We start from the raw sequence: 24759 nt of genomic DNA, 5'->3' as shown, positions 1-24759 counted from the left end.
CACATCCTGCTCCATGCAGGTGAAGAGATGGGGACAGTGAAGAGACAGGGGATGCACCTTGAGTTGTGAGCCGCCCAGAGGTGCTGTGGCACAACTGGGAGGCATACAAATGTTTTAAATAAATAAATCTAGTGTCAGAAACAATTCCTTTGTCTTTCCTAGTGCTGCAATGCAAGTTCACTTGAGGCAACTTAAGCAGACTACCTGCTTTGACTTCCTCTCTTTCAACAGTTCTTGTAAAAGAAAGGCGGAAGCAACTGCTAGTAAACATCTAGCTGTACCATCCAGTTTGTCCCCCAGTCATCAGTCGGTAAGGAGTAGTTATAATAGTTCCCTGAAATTATAACCAGTGCTTCTGAAACAGACCACAACCTTTCTACAATAGCCCTTAGGTATCAGATTACTTAGAACTGTGGCCTTAATAGCGTAGTAGAACATCAGTGTTCAAAAGAAAAACGCTTAGTTGAATGCCTGATGGCACTGTTGATGCTACAATAGTAAAGGACAACAGCTTATTAAAAGAAAACTGAGTTTGCATGCAGAAGATTAAGTTTAGTCTCCAGGTTGAAGGACTGAGAAAGGCCTCTGCCCATGACCTTAGAGAACCACTGTCAGACAGAATGGAACAGTGTTCCCCAACCTGGAGCCCTCCACATGACCTCTGATAATGTGTTTTCAGTTGTCCTAGTTTGTTTTCTTCTTGTTATGACTAAGGGTCAGAACAAATAAATTAAGGAAAGAGTCCTACGCTGTTTTCTGTCTAAATTGTACCCTAAAATAACAATTTCAACAATCTCCTACAGGGAGTATTATATTTAAGGCTTGCGTGTCAGATTAACAAAACACTGCAATTATAGTCAGATAAGGCTGCAATTGTCTGCCTCTACTTACCCCTATTTCTGAATTTACTTTGAAATGCCCCCATCTCAACCATTTCTTTATATAATCCTTATGGAGTCCATATAACTGTACAGAGACTATAAAACTACCCTTTCAATTCCTTCTTTAAACAATTATGTGATCATGTAATTCTGTCCAGTTTAAATGGCCAGTAGTCCACAAAAGCTTATGTTACAACAAATCTGTATTAGCCTTTGAAATCCCAGAAAACACTCTATTAATTTAAGTCCATGTGATGTATCATGCTGTTTATAATGCCTGGTCTAGATTAATGTAATGATTCCTATGATGACAATCACTATACAGAAAGTTCATATAGTAGCTCATAGTTACCAATGAGCCAAATGCCGTTTGGTATAACTAATGTTACTTATGGGATCTCAATGTGACTGCATGGAGAATACTATTTTTGTCATCTCAGGTGAATAACGCCACAGCTAAGTATGTGCAACACTTTGCAATCCTACCTAAACTATCCCACATGAGGACATCAAAGGCTACAAAGCTATAGGTTTATTCATGACTCTCCGGCATGCAAGATGCCTCTTAATTAATCTTCCATATTTAAGAGTTATACTGCCTGACACTTAAGACTTAGGCCAGTTGTACTGTACTAGATCTTAGAAACTGGTAGCATTCAAGGAACACCATCAACTGCTCCAACTGATCTCAATAAAAGCTTCTGCTGTTGCCCTACTGGTTTGACCCTGGAACCACTGCCCCTATAACATTATAGAAGGTTTCTTGTCAGCAGAAGATCTATTCGTGGGACAGGGATCTGAGAACATTAATACAGGTAATTTCCAGACATCCGTCTACATGTCCTATTTCCAGTATCTGGCCTTCACTGCATTTATCCATGAATAATCTTCACATAAACATGAATTAACTTTTGAGGAAGTGCACTCATCCACTGTTCCACCTATCTCCCTCCCATTTACTGGAATATTTTTTTTTAAACAGCCTTGAACTGTAATGGATGAAGGAGTGCCTTCTCACAACCTGAATCTCCCTGGAAACTATCATCAACATCTGAGGCCTCCTTCTGCATGCCACCTTTGAAAGAAACATAGGGGAGGCAACAAGGAAGACAGCCTTCTCAGTAGCAGCCCTTCAATGATAGAATTACATCCCTCCCCCTGAGGGAGGTTCATGCTGCTTGTAGGCCAGGTAGCAGGAATTGGCCTGCTTTTTTGACATCAAGTCAAAGCATGGGCTGATAAAGTCACACTGTTCCTCCATTGACCCTTCCTGTTCCACTGTGTCTCCCCCCATCCCAAAACAAAAGGTGGTCCAGTTCTCACCAGCCACTTGGCTTATTTTACAGTTCTTTGACCTTGGCAATTCAGCTAAGCATTCTGATGCTGCCTCCTCTTCCAGTTCAGATTCAGAGCCTTCACCTTGGAAGGCTATCCCCTTTGGGAGAACTGTGCCCAATCCCTGCAGGTCTAAACCTATGCATGTTTAGACAGAAGGTCCAGCATATCCCAGCTTCCCTTTTTCTCTCCAAATATGCAAAAGAATACACTTGATTAACTGCTATAGCATTTAACCAGAAAAAGTCCAGAAACACTGGATTATATAAAACAAAATCCAAAGTGTCAGGAATGTACATTTTCTTCCATTCTATGTTACTCACATGTTGGAAAATTGAGTACTGCCTAGAACATTCCTAAATGACTGCCAATGTAAGATTGCTTCAATTAATAATTTTAATACAGAATGGAAGAAATTACTACAATGGGAATCTTACACAGAGAACTATGAAAACATTTCTTCCCGCCCATGGCTTCATAATATTTGAATACTTCACATCTCTAGCCTCTCTATAAAAAATATACCACACAGGTTTTAGAACTTGTTTGGGGAGAGTAAAGGGTGGGTAACAAAACAAAACCACCATGTCTTAAACATCTTAATGCTTTCTAAAAATGGTAATAATTCCATAATCCAAACTCTTCCATTTTCCAGTTTCTTGGAAATATGAGCAAAAAATAATGGCAATAGCCCAGAGGGAGGGCTTCTTTTGCATTTTTTTCAGGCCTTTGCAACGCCCATCTTCAGCTTTGTTCTGCTTGGCTTCTTCTTCGCAGCTGACATGAATTGCCTCCACAGCAAATTATCCCTGTTCAAGCTTACATGGCAACTGTCTATCCCTTGAACTCACACTGAAACTGGAAAACTTCAAACCAACCCAAATTGTCAGACCCACAGCAGCTGGGTTATAACCCAGAGTTCTGGTTCCTGATGTTAGGTCAGGTCAGATCTGTTGAAAACACAATGCTTTAAGTAATGTCTGAAGTCAGAGTGACAAGTCTTTTTTAAACTTTCATTTACTGGTTCTAAGAACACAGTATTACTTATTGCATGCAGCACTTTGTGTAAAATGAGAATTGCAATTCTTTATCAATTGGACAATAATCCTCAGAGGTAGTTCATTTATTACTCCTTACAGACAGCAAACTGAAATCAAGAGAGACTGCTTTACCTGCACCCACATTCAAAGTTCATTGCGAAGCCTGGATGTGAACCCCCATTTTCAAGATCCAGAGCCAAATGACATCTACAAGATTATCTACTTCAAATTACTTTTATTAAGGGTCTCTGTGTAAACTGAAATAATGGAACATTTCCTAAATAAGAAAATGGCCAGGCTCCTTTAAGAATAAAGGAACACAACCAGCCACCCCACAAGCTCTATACTACAACACCTGGGGTACCCTGACCTCGCCCCCCCCACACACACACACCACTGCACAATTCCTTGCTGCCTGTACTCACTATTCCTAAAGATTTGAATAAAGATACTTCTTTTTCCACCTCTGTTAGGAGGGAAGAAAGAGCTATCAATACCAGTATCACCTGAAGATGTGTGGAGAAGAGGGTCTCCACTCACTTCCCCAAAGATCCTAAGTAATCCTGAGGGCCAAAATGGCTACACAACACTCATAGAACCATAGCATAGTTGGGTCAGAAAGGGCCAAGATGACCACAGAGCCCAACCCCCTGCTGGTACAGCACCCCACTCAGCTGTCTAACTGCCTCTTGAATGACTCCAGTGTTGACACAGCCTCTCTTGGTAGCTGGTTCCACTGTCATACTGCTCTCACAGTCAGGAAATTCTTCTTGTGTCTAGCTTGCATCTGATATACTGTAGTTTAAGTTCATTGTTCTGTGTCTTGCAATTTGGGATGAGTGAGAATCCTTTGCTCCTCCTTTGTGACAATCTTTGAGGAATCCGTAGAGTGTTATGTCATTTAGAAGGGCTCTCCTTGCTGTGCAACTTTAACCAAAAAAGAGCTTCCGCAACTGCAGCCCTTCAAACACAAGTGTCTTGATATACAGATTAGAAGATTTTCATCTCTGAGTCTTTCCAGCAGCTTCACCCACATCCAACAGTCACGGGCAATGTGAACACTCATATTTAGAAATAAGAAGGCTATAACAAAATGTAATGCAGATGGCTAATGACAGGGTTCCACTTGGTGATCTCAGACTCTGAAAAGTCTCCCTCTTCTTCATTCTCCTCCACCCTGCCATGCAGAATCTGCCCAGGCAACATACGCTGTCACTTCTTCCTAGCAACCCTTTGCAGGCACATGCACACATATACATAAACAGAATGAAGGAGTCCCCACTGTCCTTCCAGCCAGTCATCATCAATCGACTCACAACTCATCTTCTAACTAAAATAGAATATTTGTATACCGAGATTTCTGCACTGAATCAAAGCTGCTGTTTCTTTTTCTGCTATTTCTTTAAGTTTGCTGGCAAGGCTTTTTTCCCTTTCATGCCCAACAAGCCAGGATACTTGTGAATTATTCAGCTGGAACACTGCAAAGCAACCAGAAGAGTAAATGACAAGCCATGAAGCTCCTCAGTTTCAAGGCTGTAGAAGTAAAACTTTATGGAGAACTCACTCTATGCCCCTTGGCCGCATAAATTGTGGAAGTATCTGACGGGGAGGTGAAAATCTGATGGATTTTCTTGATTTGGGTCCAGAATTCCAGTTGGCAGGCCCTGTGCAGGAGTCAGCTTGTTATGTTACAAGTCAAGCCAGCTCATAGACTCGCCTCTTGAAGATAAGGCCATGATTTATTCATTTTTAAAATGCTAAGGACATTTGTACAGATTGTGCAAATGCACAAATTTCCTTAGCTATTTTTTAAAAGCAAAATTTACATATTTTATCTCTATGCTGATCTTAGAGAAATAAGTCTGTCAAAACACCCTGATCCAGCCCCACTTCCAGTTATCAGATCAGAAGTGGGCAGGAAATCCATCATGCTCAAATGAGCTGAATTTCCCAGTGATGGCACATCCCTAAGGGTAATTGCATAAGAGACAAGAGCTACTGTAAATAGACTCTGCCAAGTGTTTGAGGATCTCTAGTATTTACAACAGAAACCTGGGAGATAGATTTCCTAGGTTCCATTGCCTCCATGTGCAAGCAACAGATATTATGTATTTATCAGATTTATATCCCACCTTTTCTCCTCCTATGGAATTCAGGGCAGCTTATATAATTCTTTTCCTCCACTCCATCTTATCCTCACAACTACCACCCTGTAAGATGGGTTAGGCTGAAAGTCTGTGCCTGGCCCAAAGTGACCCAGTTAGCTCCATGGCTGAGTGAGGACTAGAATCCAGATCTCCTGAGGCCCAGTCCCACACTCTTAATCACTACCTTTACTGTAAAATGAACACCTATTTTATAAAGTGTGATTAGCAGGACCTAGTACCCAGAAAGCACTACTACTGGTCTCTGCTTATGTCAAATTTTGTTAAAACATTTTATTCTGTTTTTGGCCAACTCCTGCAATGTAAATGTGTCAGATATACATGGCAGTTTTGCATTAACTGAGCCAGAGTGTCTTATTGAATGATACTGAGGCAGCTTTCCAAACTTTACCAAAATGGACTTCAATGTTGCTTGCTAAGTTTGATAAAATACTGTATCAAGAGCAAAATCCACACATTCAGGTTCATGGGTGCAAAATCTCTTTCAGCCTGAGGGCCAAATTCCATTTTGAACATAGTTTTGGGGGTACACATACCAAAGTGCAAAGGGATGGGGACAAAAATGCCACTCGTAGCTTAACGTTTTTACTGGCAATAATCAGACCTTAGCAGAGGCACTTCAGTGTTTCAGAATGGGGGTAAACTGCACAAAATCTGGGAAACCATTGAATGATTGGTGGTTAAGGCAAAGGGGAGGAGGTTTACCCTCCTGGAGTTCCCTCAAGGGTCAGACTGGGACCTCCAGAGGGCCAGATTTGACTCCTGATCCTGAAGTTCTGCATATCTATTCTAGATGAAAGGCTGTTTTTTCAGAGTCTTGAAAGAGACACTGAGCTACTATCACCAGATACAAATAAGTCCCTCAACAAATTGCAGTCCCAAACTATACCCTTTATTAGAAACCACAAAAACGCCATTGGCTATGGAGCAAATATCTTCAACAAATTAGATCAGGATGACACAGTACAAGATGAAGATGAATGTACTGCCCAGTTAAAGTAATTAACTTTTTAAAAATGCTGTCTGTACATGTAACACACAATCCTTGCCAAAGCTGTTTTTTGCGATACTAGCCAACTTTGGAGAGACCAACTGCCTTGGTTGCCTTTTCATTATCCAGTCTCTCCAGTGCCTTACCAGATGAGGAATAACTAGACCTTGTTCATAGAATCATTCTAAGAAGAAAATTGGGTGGAGTGCCCAATCCATAAAATGGAAATAATTGCCACCTCCTTAGCATTTTTAAAAGAATTAATATGATACAAAAATGCTTCCTGAGCCTTAGAGAAAGGGTGAATTATCATTATAAATAACTTGGACACCTGTTATCTAGGGGAAAATCTATCTTAGTTTTTTTTTTCAATTGAGACTCACTCCCACTGCTGTCATTTTAGTAGAATGGAAAAAGGGAAGACCTTTGTCTGCTGCTCAAAGGACTTGGCATGGCCCCATCCCTGGGGACACCCTCCTGCAAAACTACAGGAATAGAAACAGCTGAGCACAGCTGCTCTTTAAACCATAGGGCTGCAAACCATCTTGTGAATCAGAATATCCTAGAAGGGCTCTCTCCCACCCATCAAAAGGACATGAACTATCAAAAATACACATGATGAAGTGAAATCCGGAGGGTATATCTACAGTTTAATTAAAAAAAAAAAACGATCCTGGAAATTCTTGAGAATGTTTTAAGTGCTCTGTTAGAAATCCTTATTCTTTTTCACTGTACTATGGATCCCAGGAGAGCCACAAGTACTATTAAACTAATTTAAGTTTCTGGTCTACACATATCTTAAGCTACACCTAGAAGAAAATCCTAAGAATACCCATCAGTTCTCCTAAAGCTGCCATGGCACTTACAGCTTCATACTAACCAAGTTCACTGGCCAGAACAACACATAGTAGGTTGTTACTCATGTTTGTCTGGCTTGTCGAGATGCCCAACAGGGAGGTTTTTTAACCACCGAGGCCACCTAAGACCCTATGGCTTGTTGTTCGGTTATTCAAGGTGGCTTATTTCAGAATACCTTATTGTTACATGTAAACCTAGCAGAGTAGCTTGTGCATGGCTTGTCAGAAAAGTCTGCAAAGTCACATGGCAAGAGCAGCAAAATACCCAGTCACTCCTTGTAATATTGCTAGTGCCACCTCCCTAGCCATCTGTCTTTCCGTCAGTACATTGTTAGCTCCCTGAATAGTGACACTTTTTCCCACCTTCAGGGAGATTTGCACAAATGTAACTTTTTTTAACTTTCAAGAAGATTTATGCCGTTTCATGATAACTACTGCACTTAATCACAGGAGGTACTGTCTTTTAGCCACTTTCTCATCCTTCCAAGGCCCAAAACCTAAAAGGGCCCTAATGATAATCTGTATTCACAGCCACTCCCCAGTGGTGATGTTAGTGCTGGGGAGTAGCTGCAAATAGAGATGAAGCTTCGCTCGCTCGCTCACCCACCGCTCCCTTTCTGTTGTGTGGTATGGTTTCTAACAGGCCATGGACCGGTACCGATCCGGGGGTTGGGGACCCCTGCATTAGCGGAATAGTGGGGGGGCAAAAAGGCCAATGGGATATGTGCCACGAGTGGGAGAACTAAAGTGGGGGGGAAAGCCATGGTCAGCCTCAGAGCTCCTAATTGTTTGCCTGAAGAAATGTAGCTTAGCAAGCAAGCAACCAAAACACTCTGGCTTATCTTCAGGATGGTTTGGCATGACATGGTGACTGGCCCATTAAGTGTCCATGACTAGTTTGAAAGGACATGCAAGGGAATATCTGCAAAAGGGCAAGGAAGAGACAAATGAACAATAATGAACAATTCTGAAGCTATGTTAACTGAAGATGTAAAATTTCTGGAAATTCTGAAGCCATGGTGTGGGACGACACACACTTCTCGGGGGGGGGGGAGTCATAAAAAATGGAAATTGGGAAAGGAAATAGAAAAATAAACAATATTTATTTTTTACTGCTCTTTACAGATCTAAAGTCACCTTGTTGCTTTAGGGCAGCCTTCCCCAATGGAGCCCTTCCGGTATCTGGAAATTTGGAAACTTAATTTTGGAATTTAGCTTCCACCAACATCAAAGCAGTATGGCAAATGGTCAGGAATGCTGAGATTTGTATTTCAAAATATGAAGAGGACCAGGTTGTGGAAGGCTATTTTAGGAATGTAAAGTACAGTTTGCATTCCTAAAGTTATATGTAACTAGGCTTGCTCATAAATTATTATTTTAGCAGTCAAAAAAGCTATATATAACACATCTTAGGTTCTTATTTTATGTCTGACCAGCGGAAACTTCAGCAAACTGGAAACCTTAACGCAAGTAATGGAATAGTTAAACACTGCAGTAGTTGGTGTGGGCAAACTAAAGTGGACTGGAGTGGGAAATTATCAAACACAAAGTATTTTACTCCAAAAATGACAGATATAGATAAAATAGAGTGGCTTTAATACTGTGACAACATGTAGCACAGGCAAGAATGGGCTATAGTGTAAAATCTGAGCAAATGATATCAGAATTCTCAGAAAACCTATTCATCAACCAATCATTCAAGTCTATACTCCCACAACTGATGTAGTAGAAACGGAGAAGTTTCATGCAGCTGTACAACAGGAAATTGTAATATACCAAAATCAGACGTGTTGATAGTAATCATAGGTGACTTGAGACACAAAAACTGAAAATAAAGAAGAATCAAATGCTGTAAGAGAATTTGTGCTAGGGAACAGAAACATTTCCCATGAGACCAAAGTGATGTTTGTTTGTTTGTTTGTTTAGAAAATTTCTATGCCGCCCCATTCGCCGAAGCCTCGGGGTGGCTCACAAAACATTAAAATATAATACATTAAAAATATAAAACGAATTACAATATAAAATAAGTCTCCCTGGCTATAAAATAAGTCACCCTTAAGTCGTTCAAGGTGTTGCAACACAGATTATCACCCTATACAGAATGAGAAATGTTTGATGTTCAGGCTGGATTCTGAAAAGGAAGAATCACATGAGAGTATATCACAAATATATGTGGGATATTGGAGTGCACCAAATAATTTTGAAAGAAGATCAGGCTATGCTTTAATAAACTACAGGAAAGCCTTTGACTGTGTGGATTTCCAAGAAGCTATGGGTGTTTCTGAAAGATATGAAGGTGCCTCACAGCACCTGATTGTCCTGAGGCACAACCTGCAGCATGGACAAGAAGTTCCTGTTAGGACACAATACAGAGAAACAGAGTGATTTCTATAGGCAGACGTGTCAGAAAAGGGCATATTTCATATTCCTTCCTGTTCAATCTGTATGCTCAACTTATCATAAGGAAAGCTAGAGGAAGGAAGAGTGAAAACTGGCAGTAGATGCATCAATAATTTAAGATATACCATATTACCAGCAGAATGAATTGAAAGGACTCCTGATAAAATTGAAAAAAGAAAGTCCAAAAACAGGGCTGCAACTTCATTCATCATATATATATAGCCTGGCTTTTTTCCTTCAACAACTCAAGGAACCTTATATAATCCTCCTTCTCCTCTCAATCTTATCCTCACAACAACCTTACGAGGCAAGTTAGGCTGAGAGTTAGTGACTGGTCCAAAGTCAGCCAGTGAGCTTTGTGGCTGAGTGGGGACAAGAACCCAGATCTCCTGAGCCCACTCCATCTAACCACTACATTAAGAACCATGAACATTAAGGAAAAAATCATTTACAAAAGAATTACAAAACTTTACTGTCAAAAGTGAAGAATTTCAAATGGTGAAAGATTCCATATACCATAGGCTCAGTCACCTGTTCAAACAGAGACTGCAGCCAAGAAATTGGAAGAAAACTAAAACTAGAAAGGGCAGTAATGAAGGAACTAGAAAAGATCAAGTGTAAGGATGTTTCAATGAAGTCCAAGGCCAAGATCGTTCAGACTATTGTATTCCCAGTCACTGTGTGAAAACTGGACAGTGAAGAAAGATGACAGGAAGAAAACTGATGCACTTGAAACATGGTGCTGGAGGAGAGCTTTGGACTAACAGAAAGTTGAATAAGTGGGTTCTAGAGCAAATCAAGCCAGATGGTGCCATACTTCCATCACATACGGTGACAAGACTCACTGGAGAAGATCATCATGGCAGGGAAAGTCAAAGAAAGGAAAAGAAGAGGGAAGCCAAATATGGGATCAATTGACTCCTTAAAGGAAACCACAGCCTTGATTTTACAAGAGCTAACTAGGACAGGGTTTTTTTTGGAAGGCATTATTAATAGGGTAGCTATAAGCTGGAGACAACTTGATGACACACAACAACAAAAACCCTTTTTAGCTTTATTTTATTTCTATTTACTATTTTATTTATTTTATTAAAACATTTCTATGCCGCCCCTTGCCGAAGCCTCGGGGTGGCTCACAACATCAAATAAAATACACAATAAATTAAAACATAACAATTAAAATATATACAGTAGAATAAAATAAGCCGCCCTGGCCAAATAAAATTCAATACTATTAACATTTAAAATGCTGCTGAAATAAAAAGGTCTTCGCCTGGCGCCGAAAAACAAATAACGACTATACATGCTAAATTAAATCACCCTCTAGAGCTATCATTTGACAGGGCAGTGGATGAACACTGCCAGATGAGCTTGTAACAACAAAGCAGAGAGATTAACATTAGTAAACTGTGTTACTTAGCCACAGTTCTGTAAACTGTCAACAGGTTTACAAAATGACAAGACTGAGCATACCCCAGTTGCAAATAAACAGGGTCCAAATCCAGCAGGTTCCCCTACACCAGTAAATACTGAATGGTGAACATTTGAGCTCCATAAATATACTGGCCTTAGGGGAGGGCAGAGGCAGAACTTCGTTATAAGCAGAGTTTAGCAATAATGAACCAGTGAGCATCATGGCACTTGCAAGCCAGACTACAGGACTGGAAAACTGAGGGAGAACAGCTGCCGGATAAGTGGCTGTTTTGCAAACACTTGAAAATCCTTTCCCAGAGAGTTTCAACTGAATATTACTTTAAGATAAAACACAATGACATTGTGCTTATTCAAGGGTCACAGTGGAAAGAGCAGCCAGTTTCTCTCTTACTTAGCCTCTGTGTACACAAACATTGTGGTTAGTAAGGACGATCATTCCAACAGGTGTTTTGGCTCCCCAGCTCCTTTCTATATACAGATTCTTTTTTTTTCCAGGCAAACATGCTTCACCTTCTAATCTTGTGCAGAGATTCAAAAGGCTTCACTACTGAGATCATGCTGCAAAATATAGCTTCGAATAAAGAATGTAGTAAGTGTAACAGAATCCTGCGAACACATATTTCCATGTGCATAAAAAACAAAACCCTGATATTACAACTCCTGACTGATAAAGGATTTCTACTGTTCACTAATTACCTTAAAATTAGCAGGGGAGAAGATGACTATAAAGAGACATGTAAGGGCTTCATGTAGACCATCTTCCTCATTTGCAGTTGCACCCCATAATTTGGATGCATGGAGAATAAATTATAAGTATGTACAATTTATAACATCAGACAACAACATCATTATTGATCACAGGATGTGTCTGTTAAGACTTCACTTCCAAATTCCTAGCTCTGTGGAACATGGACCAACAGGAAATAACTTTCTCTGGTCTTTCATCAGCACATGTCTTCGAATCATTGGACAAATATTTCACTTCACCAACAAACAGATCACTCTTCTGGCCAATGCTGGAGTTTCCCAACACCACCAAATAAAAAAACCCCTGATCAGACACAGTACTTCACAACTGTATATAAGATCAGGTTTGCAATATGGCAGCATTTATATTCTTTATATTCATTTATAATTTTAGACCAGTGAGAGTTCAGGGAGAGGCTACTCAACTCATCCCTTGTATACATGTAATCACAAGAGAGAAAGTGTGTGTGTTTGTGTGCACATACATATATATATGCACATGTATTTATCAATACACCCTGTAGTGCAGGCAATAATGGTTTCCAAATACTTCCTGGTAATTCTGTAGGACCTATGAAAAAAAAAGTCTTCTAAAGATGTCCTGTTGAACTCAAGTGCCCTAATGAGCTTTTCAATCTAGATACAATCTAGATCTGAGAACCAGTGTGATATAGTGGTTAAGACTGTTGTACTAGGACTCTGGGTTCTAATCCCCACTCAGTCATGAAGCCCACTGGGTGAGTTTGAGCTGGTCACTCTCTCTCAGCCTAATCTACTTCATAGGATTGCTGTTGTGAGGATTAATTGGAGAGAAGAACTTTGTAAGCTGCCTTGGGTTCTTTATATCCCACCTTTGTTCCTTTTATAAAGACAATGTAATAATAATAACCATTCATCAATACAAAGTTCTAACCCTCTCTTTGAGCCCTTTAAATCAAGTCTGAATGTATCCAAATGCTTCAGCCTTCTTACAATATCCTATCAACATAGGGCATCAGATGCTGCTCTTTCAGTTTAATTCAGATTGTACAGGTCTCTCACACTCAGACCTAAGCAAAGCCAATACATGGGAACTGATTACACATTCTCTCCAAAAGACTTGGTATAGAAAAGTCATTTATCAAAGATGAAATGAGATGAAACCAAGTCTCATGAGTTTAAAATCTTGTTCTTCAGCAGCAGCCTTTGCCCTCGATGTTCATTTTATCAATGGGCAATAGGTGGCATATTGCCATCCAGATATATTGTAAGATTTAGCACATCAGTCAGTCATTTGGAAAGCAAAGTCAAAAAGTCAGGCTACTCCCACCTCTTCCCAAATGAAGTCTATTCATGAATCTAGTTGAACCTCCAGCCCACAGGCCAGATCTGAATCACCTGGGATCTCATTCCAGCCCACCATCATTTCCCAGAAGGCCAAACCCACTCATAGTTGGTGGTTTTCCGGGTTCTGCAGTTTCCCCACATCCTATAAAGTTGAAATGCCTCTCCTATAGCTTAGTTTCTGGCAGTATGAACAATAAGTTATTCTGTTCTCTATTTTTGTTGCTTTGTCATCACTCCCTCTGCCTTTGGCCACACCTAAGATTAGAGCGTAACCCCCCAAAACCTTATCTGAAACAGAATTTGGCCCTTGGGCTTAAAAAGTTTCAATACATCTGAATCAGACAGTTATTTGATCTCCTAAATATCTCTAAGCCACCTTTTTAAGACAGGAAAGTCTTGCCAGTTCATTTAGACCTCATGTTTCCACAAAAAAATTAAGAGTGATAAAACACAGAATACAACTTTCATGTGCTTTTGCATTTACAGAGTCAGAAATGTTCAACACAATGGAGTAGAAAAGAGCATTGTTATACATACATTGTATAAGAGTAAAGGCTGCATTTTACCCCAATGGGACAATCCTGCAGCTTGCTTACTGCATTAGCCTTTGAGAGCTTAGTCTTTCCCACTGGTGTGTTACGCAGAGCACACGATCAACATTTTAAAAATGTAATTAGATCATAATCTCCCAGCGAAACAGAAAATTCTCAGTTAATTGTTTTGTCCACATTAGACATTCATAGAAATTACGGGGCAGGAATTGCTGCCCAGGTATCCAAGGTAATATGTAGTTTTAAAATTCTAAAACAAAGAAGTGTCACAACAAATAGAATAGTCTCAAACTAACTAAGGTCTCTTCATGAGTTTATAGCATGAGATCCCTGACCAAGGCTTCCTCCCTTCTGCCTTCCTTTAGGGCCCAGAAATCCTCATAAGAACAGTGTAACTGGAACAGACTACAGATCCCACTAGTCCAGCATTTTATTGTTAAGAGAGGCCAAACAAATGACTATGAAAAGCTTAGAAGCATGACAAGAATACTATCCCTGTTGTTTGTGCCCAACAATATGCAGGGCAAACTCCCGCTGAATCATGAACATATACCTAAACTTTCCCCTCAGCAATAAAGTATAGAAGCCATGCAGGCTGCTGACAATGCAATACCCTAGACTTTCATAAAGTTTGAACTTTTTTGACAAGGCTGATGATGACTCATTAAGGAAGGGAGACACCAATCATTTGGGAAGTATGAGGCAATAGAGACAGAAAATGGTTAAAGAAGAGCAAACAAAGACATTACAGATGTGAAAGCTCTGCTCATCAGAAATGTGAGCCATGCTTTTGCTTTTTAATTTTTTAAAAAACTTGATTCTCTGAAAGCTAAATTCTGCAGAAGCTTAATGGTGGGGTGGGCAACCTTTGGCCTTACTGATGTTATGGCCTATACCTTCCAGGATCTCTCACCATATGCTGGCTAGGCCAAATGAGAGTTGTAGGCAAAAAAACTGGAGAGCCACAACCACACATTGCCCTCCTCTGGTTCAAAGATTCTGCAGCATGCCAAGTACACATAGCTCAAACACACAGAACCAGTTGGAAGACATTCCAAAGCTTAGAATGTTGGGGTGGTCCCATGCTAAGGTTGGGCAACTCCCAGGTTCAAATCCCCACTTAGCCTGAATGACCCACTGGGAGACCCTGGGCTACTCATTCTAATTCAGCCCAATTGATAGCACAGGTTGTTGTGACAATAAAATGGAAGTGAGGGGTGAAATAAATACTTCCCCTCGAGCACCTGCAATATATACATGCAGTATGGCACAGTGATTAGAGTAAAGTTACAGGACACCTGTAAATTCTGGGTTCAAGTCCCCACTTAGCCATGAAGATCACTGGATGACTTTGGGCAAGTCACTTACTCTCAGCCTAACTCACACTTTCTCAGTCAAACCTACCTGACAGGGCTGTTGTTTTGAGGATAAAATGGAGTGGAGGAGGACTACGTAAGTCACCTTGGGCTCCTCACAAGAGCAAGGTAGGAAATAATAATAAAGGTCAAACCATTTGGAAAAGAGATTCTCCTCATTCCCAAGTAGTGCCTGTGATCACAGTGATGAACTGAAGCCTTACAAACTACAGAGGAACTCTCATTGTGACTTACCGTATGAGGGCTGTCATAATAGATAGCGATAGAGCACAGCTTTGGAGAGATGCTGCAGCTCTCCATAAACAGTCTTCCATTATCGCCATAAGGCCCCACTTGGAATTTGTATGCCACAGTGATGTTGCCAAATGGGGGCAAACCAGCACTCACAACCACTTCTGAGAAGAGTCCCGAATAGACAGCAAATCCAAAGACTGTCAGCAGGAGAAGCACAACCAGTGCTGCAAACAGTCCAATCAGCAACCAGTCCGCCATGACACTTGATGGTTCAAACTGCAGGTATGAACTAATGACAAAAGAGGAGGCAAATATTAGACATTGCCAATGTAGACTGATTTCTCCTAGAGCTACACAAAGGTTTTGTATAGATTCACACATATAAACAGATACACACAAATAAAATCTCTCTTAATAGCTTTAATGAATCTACTTTGATTTTAAAGCAAATTCTGATGTGGACCTTTAATAAAGAACTTAGTCTGAAAAAAAAAACCAATTTCACTTCAGTAACTCTTTGTTCATTCTGAAAAGGAATAAATGCCATATCCTATAACATACTAATATATTAGGCTTGCTATCATCAACTCTGGTGAGATTAGCAAAAGGGCAAAAGCAGCTACAGAAAGGAAATCTTCCCTTGAAAAGGCCACTTAATTTTGTAATAGTATCTTACCAGGAAAAAATGTGCTGCCCTTACTCTCTCTGCATAGATTCACACATTAATAGCCTGAGATAAGCTCAGTACAAGAGCTAAAAGGAAGTTTCCTAATGAACTCAGCATTTATGTTTTAAAAATGCATGTTTCCAGTTCTAAAGATACTTGAAGAAAAGCTCATAAACACTATACTTGGAAGTACAGTGGCTAATGGGGTGGGCAAAAAAATCCAAATAAATATAACTTTCATCAATAGGACAGTACAAATACTATGATAATGAAAAATGTTAAGGCCTTGGATGATTACAGGCCCTAACTCTCTTTAACATCTGCTTCAGAATATCTGACCATAACAGTAGACAAAACAGCCAACTGCTGTTGAGTGATACTGTAAGCATGTGTTAAGTTAGCAGGGAATGGACCATTGCTGAGGGTAGGCCTTATAATGTGAAATTTTCTCTCCTTTTAGAACACCTCTTTGTTTTCCCTCCTCAGCTTTAAAAGTACCTACAAACTAACACAACCTTTCCCAACATGGAACAAGTATCCCTCCAGATACTTCAGACTGCAACTCCTAGCATACCCAAGTCAACTGAGAATTGTCATCCAAAACATCTGGGGAACCCCAAGTTGGGGACAGCTACTTTAACATTCTCCAATGAAAGAAATAACTCATTTTCATTATCCTACACTTTTTGTTTTTCTTAAGTATCAAAGTTCACATTAGACATATAATCTAGTCTTACTGCTTTTCCACCTCTAGAAAGTCTGTGGCAATCTAGAGGGTCAAGAAGCAGCCATGAGAAAGTGGGTTAAGGCTCATCTAAAATTGAATGTGCTTTTAATTCTATTTGTGGTTACATTACAGAAAAGACTCCAAACACAAACTATAATAAATGCAGAGTATATGAACAAAATAATTATTACTATTAACCACAGCTTTTCAGTTTTAAAAATTTCAGCATGGTCCACAGTGCTGAACAATCTCTCTATTTTGATTAAAGTGCATTTAACAATCAATTAAAGTCAATTGATTTAGTTTGTTTGAAAGGAACATAGAAGCCTCTGCAGACATTGAGGTCTCTGACCAGCTTCAACCACACCACAAGTTGTTGTAGGAAATTTAACCCACAATGAATCACAGCACCTGTAGTTGATGGGTTGGATATCCAATCCTAACTCAAGGATTGTCATGTTGTATGAACTTAGTGAGCGATGGGTTCTGTGAAGATTAAACAACCCTCACAAAATCCCCAAAACAGATCATTGTGAACCAGCAGGATAACTTTGGCTATTGAGCAGTACAGAAATAATTCATCAGCATCATGGGTTATCCAAGGGCTGCTTAACCTGTTCCATATGATATAACAATCCCCAAGCAGAAGTTGCATATTTAAAATGGCAGCCACACATTCCCCACATAAACCACAGACTCACCATGGTTTAAATAAAACATGGTGGGCTGTCATGTTGTGCAAACATCCCCTCTGTGTCTTCTTCCAAACCTCCACACCCAATTAAACATTTCATTCAGTGTGACTAGAGCCTTTATTCAAACACATGGAAGGCCTATGATGAACACAGAAAATGCCTGTGAGAAGACTTGCACATGATGGTCAGCTAGTAGTGCCCAAACACATGCTGAAATCTGTATCCTTTGTCCCAGTTGTGCACATAATTGGCTTGCCACAACTGGATGGCATCATAGATCCACATGGCTCTGTGAATGGTCCTTTCTATGAAAGTATGAACTTGATAAGTTATTTGTTAAATATATCCTTCCATGAATAAATCTTAAGTCAAATATCAGTATAGTGCGGAACCTCAAAGCAATCATGTGACTTTTTTTAAATTTTAAAACAGGCATTTGAAGTCAAAAAAAAATGTTCACATCTTCTCCCTCTTTTCAGCAACTATGTAATTTGCATCCAAATCTAATGTTTCACTCAGCGAACCATACTTTGTACTAACCTGAAAAATCAGCAGAATAGTTCCTAGCAATAGATCATTGTATTTCCCAAGGAAGTTTGAGCCAGAATTTTTCTGAAATAGAAGAAAATAAGGCCTGATTGAAATATCCTATTTGCTCAAGACCACATTCAGCAGAACTGCACCACAATCAATCCACATCATTTTTCTAGTATATTGATTTGTTATTTACTTGCAACACCTGTCTTCCACCACATAACAAATTGCCTGGGCAGCTTACAATAAACAAGAATAAAAATGAATTTTAATACAAAGTTCAGATGTTAAAATCGTGAGGCCTAAACTACATAAAAGGTCTAAAAGGACCTGTTATCAAAACTGCTACAGGTGCCATTTCATCCACTCTGAGGTGCTATTCCATAACTGGGGTACCACAAACAAAAAGGCACTCTCTCTAGTATTTGTCTATCGCACTTTATTTAAGTAAAAGCACTCAGAGGACCTTTGAACCTCCAAAGATGATCTTGAGATTCAAGTAGGCACACAGGAGACAAGGTGGTCATTCAAGCCAGTCAGGACTTTAAAAAAAAAAAAAGCAGAAATTGTGCCTTGAAATTGAGAACCCATGCAGCTGACAGCCCACCCAATTCAAATTAGTAATCTAACAGTCCTATTGTGGAACAACTGCAGTTTCTGAACTCATTTTAAAAGCAGTCCAACATATAATGATTGCAAGAGAACATGGGTGATTCTAGCCAAGCTATCTCCACTCAAGTAGGGTGGCAGCTGGCATATCAGTAGAAGCTCAGAAAAACTACTTAAAGCCACAAAGGCAAATAGAGCGTCTGATGACAGTACTGGATCAATGCTGCAAAAGCGCTAATCCATCCAGAGCAGGCTGAACACAAGGGCCACACAAGTAATGGAATCCATATAGTCCCCTTGCAATGCCAATGGAGGGCTATTTGCAGTCAAGCAGTGGGTGGCTACCTATCCCTTTCCTTGCCCACCAATTCTCTTCTGCAAAGCCCCAACATCCATTTTTACTCATTGTGTTTCCAGCCCAGCTGAGAGAAAACACTAGTTCAAAAAAAAGTACTTCATTTGCAAGCACATTAAGCTTTCCTGATTTTCATTTTAGCTTCTCCACCACAGCAAAATCATAAATGGAGCCTTGTACCCAAATTCAAATAGGGAGGTCTTCCTGGATCAAAGATGAGGTGTAAGTTAGATACACAGTTACATGCACATCCGTGTGAGAGTCTGCATCTGTATTTTCAATGCATTCTTTTCAACAGTGTGCATACCTGGATGCAGGGCCAGCCCTCCTAGGAGGCAGGGGGGAATGTGATGGCAAGAGGGGATGTGATGACGCTCCCTCCACAGGTTGGAAGGAAAGCTTGTGCCAATACTACTCACTAAACACCTCGAGATATATCCAAATGTAGAATGTTCTCTGTCTGCACTGGGATACACAGCCAATTTACAGCCATGATTCCAACTGAGGAAATTGATACATAAAGGGAAGGTTGTTTCCACACACCATAAGGACCTTTGCAGAGGCAAGGAAAGGAAAAATAGGGGGAAATGTCCTCTTCGCCATGCTCATTTACCCAGTGCAAAAAAAAAAAAAAAAAAAGCAAAAACTGCAAGCTACATAAGAAGAGCCTTGCTCAATCATACCAAAGGCCAGCTCTATGCAGTCCAGAATCCTGTCTAGCGGCCTCACTGGGAAACTCACAAGCAGAACATTAAAATATAAATAAAGAAAAGATAGCAGCACTTAACACGTAATCAGTTAACTTTTTCCCCCTTGCACAGACACAGAGAGATTAAAAAGTGGTAGTCCATGTTACCAAATTAAGTTTAGGGCTGCAATCTTACATATTTGTATATGAACGTAAGTCCCAATGAACTTAATGGATTTACTGCTGCATAAGCATGCTAAAAGGATTTTAAGTATTTTCCAGATAACATGGATTACATACATTCATTTGCTTGCATTTCTTCCATTGCTTTAGTAATTCAAAAATGTATGGAACTGACAGGTAAAACATTCATAGGGCTTTTGTCTTAAATTCCATATCAGTGTGTTTTTAAGACTATCTAGTCCCTTAAACTGCAAAATGTGTACACTTCTAATTCTTTGATTTGTATAGTATCTTTAAAGAATTGGCAATGGGTTAAAGAGCCAGTTAAAAAGGCCTTGATATCAAATAATAATCATGCATTAAAAGACGGCCTAATAAAATTTGGAATTCCATGAGGAAAAAAAAAGTCCTCCCATCTCTCCTCTGATGTCCCCAATTGAAGCATACAGAGAATACTTAAGGAAAAATAATGAGTTCATAATCTATGGGGACAGGATTGACCAACAAGAATGAATCAAATCTTGGCAACAACTGAAAGATGAAGGAAAAAATATACAATGGTTTATCACCAACTGTTTTCCAGATTGAAAGGGGAAATACAATCAGGGAAAAGTAATGTAAGAGATCTGACAGATTTTGAAAAGTTGATTACACAACAGAACAACCAACCGTTAGAAAGACTTTACAAACAGTTACTACAGCATGACACTGAAAATCAGCAAGACAAGAATGCATGGCAATTTGGAAGCAAAATCTTGGAGAAGAAATATTGCTTTGTCAATGGGAAACTTTATGGAAGAAAGACATTGCATTCACAGCTAGCCAAGCACTAAGAGAAAATTGGTATAAGATGTTTGACCGGTGGTATATTACTCCAAAAGATACAGAAAATACAGAACTACAATGGAAAATGCTGGAAATGAAACAGGGTGGATGGGACTTTCTATCATATGTGGTGGACTTCTGAAACAAATAAAAAATTTTGGAAATTTATAGATGTGGAAATACAAAAAACCTTTAAAACTAAGTTTCCTATGAGTCCTAAGAATATGCTTTTGAATATAATGCTAGAAACTTTTTCAAAGAATATGTCAGAGTTATTTAAATATATGACAACTGCAGCAAAATTTACAATTGCTTCTAAATGGAAAACACCAAAATCCCCCCAACTGAAGATTGGAAAAGTAAGTTGACAGAGTATGCAGTGATGGCAAATTATGTAAATAGAAGACTGATGGAAGAACTTATTAACAAATGGAATTTCTATTATACCTAGTACATAAAAAGTAGCTCTTTAAAAAGTAGTTGATGATTTGTACTTGATTTGAAGCATTTGAAAAATTTGTCAGTATGCAGAATAATAATTCCCTTCTTTCTGAACTTCCTTTGGGTATTGACTGATAGTTATTTTCAATCTCTTTGAAATTTGTGGACTTGAATGTATTGGTTATACTTGTTCAAAATTTATTTGACTTTACACACACACTTCTTTTTTCTGTATTCCATTCATGTCAGGAAAACAATAAAAGTAATAATAAAAAAAAATTCAGGATGGTTATCCATAATTCTACTGCATCACCCAAACCTGGCACCTTCCAGATGATATAGATTGCATACCCCATTATCTCTGATCACTGGCTAGGCTGGCTACAGCTAATAGGAACTGGAGACCAAAATATGTGGAAAGAACTATAATAGTGGAGGGATCTTAAGTGTCATGTGTTTCTTCAATGGAGTGACAGTATACTGTTCTTAAAACAATCAAAAAAATTAGATGTGCAGCCCAATACCAATTATTTAAGTTACAATTTAAATTTCAATTTGATACTGTATTTTGTCACTGCCTATCTAGGGACAGATTTGCATTTGCCTGTATTGATCATGACAGCAGCCTCAGTTTTTCTGGATTTTCTGGATTTAATCCATCTAAATGTAGTTTAATAGTTCATGTTTTTATTTCTAATTCTTAAGCCTGAACAGTAAAACACCTGACATAACTGAGAATGTACTCCTAAGACGTGGAGCTTTTCAAATGAGAGAAATCTTACATTAACCAACAGAGGCAGACAAGCCTTCTATCACCTCTGTAGTTTGATAAGCAGAAAATGTCACCAAGTAATCACTTCAGTTGCTGACCTTGACTACTTGGAAGTGAAATCTGCTTGGAAATCACATTCATCCCTCCCTCTTCAGAGAACTGCTTCAGTTCTCCCAGCTGACTCTGTTTATTTCTGCTGCGTTCTACTTCCTGGTTCATGTGAACCAACTTGATGAGATCACAGTGCTCGTGCTTGCACTTTACAACCAATTCTTAAAGAACCAGGGATGCTTTTATTGAAAACGTTGGAACAGGTTTTCCTGCAAAGCAATCCGATGTCTCATCATGATGCTATGGAGGGAAGGTGATCGAAAAAGACAAATATTTACCATGGAATCCTGAATAAAAAGAGGAGCTTTTGCTCCTTTTAGAGACGATCAGTTCCACCTACATTAAGCGTAATCCTCTGTGTGACTTTTCTAATGCTAATTGTCATGACACAAACAGATTATTACCACTGCAGGTAAAGGCTAAACAACCCAAGTGGAATGATCCCATGGGGCCACTCCACAATAAGATCAAAACAGCAGTACTAGTTAATGCCAGGTTATTAAGAGTCACTCTGCTGTTTTTCCTAACCAGCACAAACAGGGATTTTCCATTCAAATATAAACTGCATCAGCCAGTGCCCACTACATCCTCCCAAAATCTGAGCTACTGAACAGGAATGCTGGAAAGGCAATATCTGAATAGTGTTAGATCAGCTAAATTTGCCATGTATTTCTCCAAGTTTCTTGCTGGCAATTTTGACTTGACCCTGATACCAACTCTTTTAGCACAGTGATTGACCGAGAATCTAAACTTAAAAAAAGAAAAAGAATGTTTTAAGCCTATGCATTTTCAAAGAATAGCACCAGAACAAATTCAGAAAATAGAAAACTATCTTGTTTTTAAGTATATTTAAATACTGAAAGAAAAATACTGTTTCATTCATGAGGGTGACCAAATCCAAATACCCATGGTTAGCAATTACCAGGGAATTAGAGCCGCCTAGAGAATCCATCTGGATTAGGGGGTGGCATACTAATTCAAAAATAAATAAATAAAGGCTGCAATCCTGTACACATGTACCTAGAAGTAGGCTCTGCTGAACAAAGTGGGGCTTACTTTTCAATCAATACGCTTAAAATTGCACAGCTAGGTTGCAATCTAATGCATACTTTCAAATGCAAAAGATGAATTAAATAAGTGCAAGAATTAAAATTCTGGGTTAAATCTGTACTTATTTCATTCAGAATTATTAAGAATGCTTTCAGTGAGAGGAGAGCAGCTGTTGTGCCTTTTAACAGTTGTGTGACGGACAGAATTCAGCAGCAAAAGTTCTGCGGTCAACATATGCTACGGTGATGGCTAAAACTTAAAATATGCCGTGTTTCCGCTTGTCACATGGCTGCTAAAAGCACAACAGCCTGAGGCCAGAAGTAAGGTATACTCTCAGAATTAAAGACATTGTAGTTCTGCATGATATAAAACTGCCCGTAAAGGAGAAGCAGAGATCGACAACAGGTTATTGGGAGAAACAAAATAGCTGCTTGTCATTTACCCCAAATATTAGTCTGCTGAAACCAAAGGCGATTTGGGTTGGTAGGGCTGTTTTCTATTTTAAGGGACACCCCCACCCCCGCACACGATCCACCGCCATAATTCAATCACTCCGCCGCGACAGAAAACTGATTCCTCCTGAATCTCCTTCGTTTTAGCCCTGCCCACTTTTTCGCAACGGCAGGCACCCCCTGCCGCGGGATCCGGGAAGTGGGATCGCCTCGCGCCTACTCCTCCGTCCTCCATCCCCGCGGCTCCCCGGCAGGCGCGCGCCATTCCCCTCCGTGTCCCCCTCCCGCCCCCAACTCACCCCCACGGCTGCTGGGAAGGGAGCGGAGCCGGCTCGGCACTCCAGGGGCTGCTCCCGGCTCGGTCGCGGGCACGCCTGGCTCGGCCGTTGCAAGGCGCGTGCCCGCGTTCGCCGGAGAGCGCGCCGCGACGGGCAGAGCCCCGCGGGATGAGGTGGAGCTCGAAGGGCGGAGCGGCGGCTCCTTCAGCCGGCCGTGGCCGTGCTGGCGGGCTCGTGAGCGCCCGCCAAGGCAGCGCCGAGGGCGACGGCGCAGGCAGTTCCAGGTGGTCCTCCTCGTGGCCGCGGGCAGCGCGCCGAGGGGAAGAGGCGGCCTTTCTTTCTAGGCGATGGCTCGGCTGCCGCGCGGTAGCGGAGGAGCTGCTTCCTTTGCTTTATAAAAAGACTCGGGTTTCGCTAGCTAGGGAGTGACTCAGCGTGGGCTATTGAGGAGGGGCAAGTTCGGAAGATACGTTAACTTAACACTACGGTTAAAAGCTTAGTATATATTGTAGCCCAATTCTATGCAAGTTTACTCAAAAGTAAATCCCATTCACTTCAGTGGAGCTTAATGAATGCAGAACACACAAGGTGTTTTTTAGTAAAGTAAATCTATCATATCCACTGTAAACACTTGCAAGACACTGCAATATAATTTAGTAGATTGTGTGCCATTCTGTGGATGGCTAGCCAATAATTTAAAAAAGGCGTTAGGACATGCTGGGAGTTGTAGGATTTTTTCTGCCTAAGCATCCAAAGGATGTTGTCTTTAATATCAGAATGGTTTACATGCAAGTTCATATGCAAAATTGCCTTGGTTCCCTTCTCTTTACCATTTTCCTCAGGCATTCACCAAGATATCCCAGAATCTAATACCCTATGCCTATAAAGCAAGAGTGGGCAACCTCTATCCTTCCAGATATTTTAGTTTATAAATCCCATCAGCTGTAATCAGCATGGCTAATGGTGACAGGAGTCATAGGCCAAAACATATTGAGGGCCATTAGTTTTCCATTTTTGCTATATAACTTCCAGTAC

At 40.1% G+C, this 24759-nt stretch overlaps 1 protein-coding gene across 2 annotated transcripts in view; it reads right to left on the bottom strand.

Annotated features, from left to right (window-relative positions):
- Window positions 1-23841, bottom strand: part of TEX264 (testis expressed 264, ER-phagy receptor) — a 176008-nt gene extending 152167 nt beyond the window's left edge. The window contains exons 1-3 of one of the 2 annotated variants that reach the window (XM_044451177.1): window positions 23746-23841; window positions 17967-18038; window positions 15338-15626 (exon numbers count right to left, since the gene is read on the bottom strand). In XM_044451177.1, coding sequence (XP_044307112.1) covers window positions 15338-15595 — 258 coding nt within the window. In that variant the 5' untranslated portion in view covers window positions 15596-15626; window positions 17967-18038; window positions 23746-23841. The remainder of the gene's footprint in view (window positions 1-15337; window positions 15627-17966; window positions 18039-23745) is intronic. The other variant, XM_044451178.1, reaches the window with a different exon arrangement.
- Between the last annotated feature and the right edge of the window lie 918 nt (window positions 23842-24759).

This window comes from Varanus komodoensis, unplaced genomic scaffold (genome assembly GCF_004798865.1).
Source record: "Varanus komodoensis strain SLA01 unplaced genomic scaffold, ASM479886v1 scaffold6_2, whole genome shotgun sequence".
Lineage (NCBI taxonomy): Eukaryota > Metazoa > Chordata > Lepidosauria > Squamata > Varanidae > Varanus > Varanus komodoensis.
This window is presented reverse-complemented; position numbering and strand designations above follow the sequence as displayed.